At 35.4% G+C, this 1,754-nt stretch overlaps 1 protein-coding gene across 1 annotated transcript; it reads right to left on the bottom strand.

Moving 5' to 3' along the window:
- Positions 1-6: 6 nt before the first annotated feature.
- On the bottom strand, positions 7-1,749 carry LOC106105297 (probable cytochrome P450 6a13; the record flags this gene model as incomplete). Its single annotated transcript, XM_013285589.1, has 4 exons — positions 7-186; positions 346-591; positions 962-1,164; positions 1,682-1,749. Coding segments are annotated over 4 exons (697 nt in total), but the record flags the coding sequence as incomplete, so codon positions are not given.
- Positions 1,750-1,754: the final 5 nt, after the last annotated feature.

Genomic DNA, 1,754 nt, shown 5'->3' with positions numbered 1-1,754 from the left:
CCGGGGAAAATCTCTCTGGATCAAATTTGTCCGGTTCCGGGAATATATCGGGATCCATTTGTATTGCCTGGATAGGAATGAAAACCAATGTTCCTTCTTCAATGACAACATCACTGTTGGGCAGTCTATACTCTTTTGTGCATCTTCGAAACAGCGACCTCATTGGTGGATATTTCCTCATTGATTCTGCAAATAAACATAAAAACTCTCTTAGTGATATTCTTGATAACGTCGAACCGTTTCTATACAAGTATGAATCAAGTAACATTTTAATAATTATTATATGGAATTAAGAAGTTTTCCTTTTTTTTCCGGGAATAAAAAAGGTGAAATAGTGAGGCATACCATCTATCACCATGTTCATATAAGTCATTTCATTCTGTGCTTCGTATGTGCACTGTCCGTTGTATTTGGCTAATACTCGTGTCACCTCCTCCCTGGCTTTATCCTGTACGTGGGGGTTAAGAGCTAATTCGTAGGCTGCCAGCTGGCCCGCTGTCGCTGACGTCTCATATCCCGCAAACATGTACAACATCGTGTTGGCTGCTATATCATTCATTGAGAATATACCTCGCTGAACTTTATTCTCACCTGGAATTACATATCAAATTACTCATTATTCTCGACCTCTAACAAACCTTAGATTACTTACAAACCTAAGATATGTTCAAATTTAAATTCTACCTCGCAATTCACTGTGCTTATGCTAACGTCTTATGATTTAGGTCTTAATAATTGAGAAAATTATTGATTAACTAACTTACGCCCGCGACTACGTCAGCGTGGAATAAAAACGACAAAAGTAAGTAGCCTAAGTATTGTGTTCTTCCATACTACGCTCTACATCTATGCCATATTTCATCGAGATCTTAGAGAATTTAGGCTACGAACTAACAAGCAAAACAAAATTTTTCGCATTTATAACATTAGTAAGAAGTAAATTTGAATGACTTCTACATACCTTTATTATCGATAGAGTCATCATTTTTCAATTCTATCAGTGTTTGTAAGAAATCGTTCCTCTTAAAATCATTTTGTTCTCGGTACTTAACCGTTTGTGTGACTAGATTATAGAAGAAGTCGACTATGTCCGGATGGATCCGTTTGATTTTCAGTTTATTGAACAGATCCGGTGCAAGAAATGCCAATGCACGAACTAACGTCCTGCAAATTAAAAAAAATAGTGTAAATAAACTTGGGTCAGAAAAATTGGTTGTATAGGTCGCTGGTTACGTTTAGGGCTTAAGACTATTGAGAATAAACCCTTATCTGGCAGATACGTCGAGTTAACTCACACACTAAATAAGGGTAACAATACTATGGAAAATCTTTATTATAAAATGTAGTTGGTACTTTACGAAGCGTTCGACATTTTAAATTTTACGAAATTGTACTTCTGAGAATTGAATTTACAAAGTTACGTTTACCTTTTTGCAAAATAAATACGGTGTTTACAAATCAAATAAAAGCATTGTTTTTCATTATTTTACAAAATCTTAGGAGATTTTTGTTGATTTATTTGTTTACCAATATTTCTTTAACCATTCCAAAGGTAGTGCTAAAATATAGTTCACGTCAATAATTGAGTATCGGGATTCGAACCCACGACCGTGATTTTGTTTTGCTGTTAAACTTTTCTGCATAGCAAATTATAGATACTGCGATTGTGCCACTCACTTACCAGTACAAACTTTGTGGATTGAAGTACTCATGTCCACGAACATAAAACTCCGAATTCGGATTCTTGAAGCCAT

The sequence above is a fragment of the Papilio polytes genome, unplaced genomic scaffold, assembly GCF_000836215.1.
Source record: "Papilio polytes unplaced genomic scaffold, Ppol_1.0 DF823012.1, whole genome shotgun sequence".
NCBI lineage: Eukaryota > Metazoa > Arthropoda > Insecta > Lepidoptera > Papilionidae > Papilio > Papilio polytes.
The sequence above is the reverse complement of the archived record's forward strand: the minus strand, read 5'-3'. Positions and strand labels throughout refer to the sequence as shown.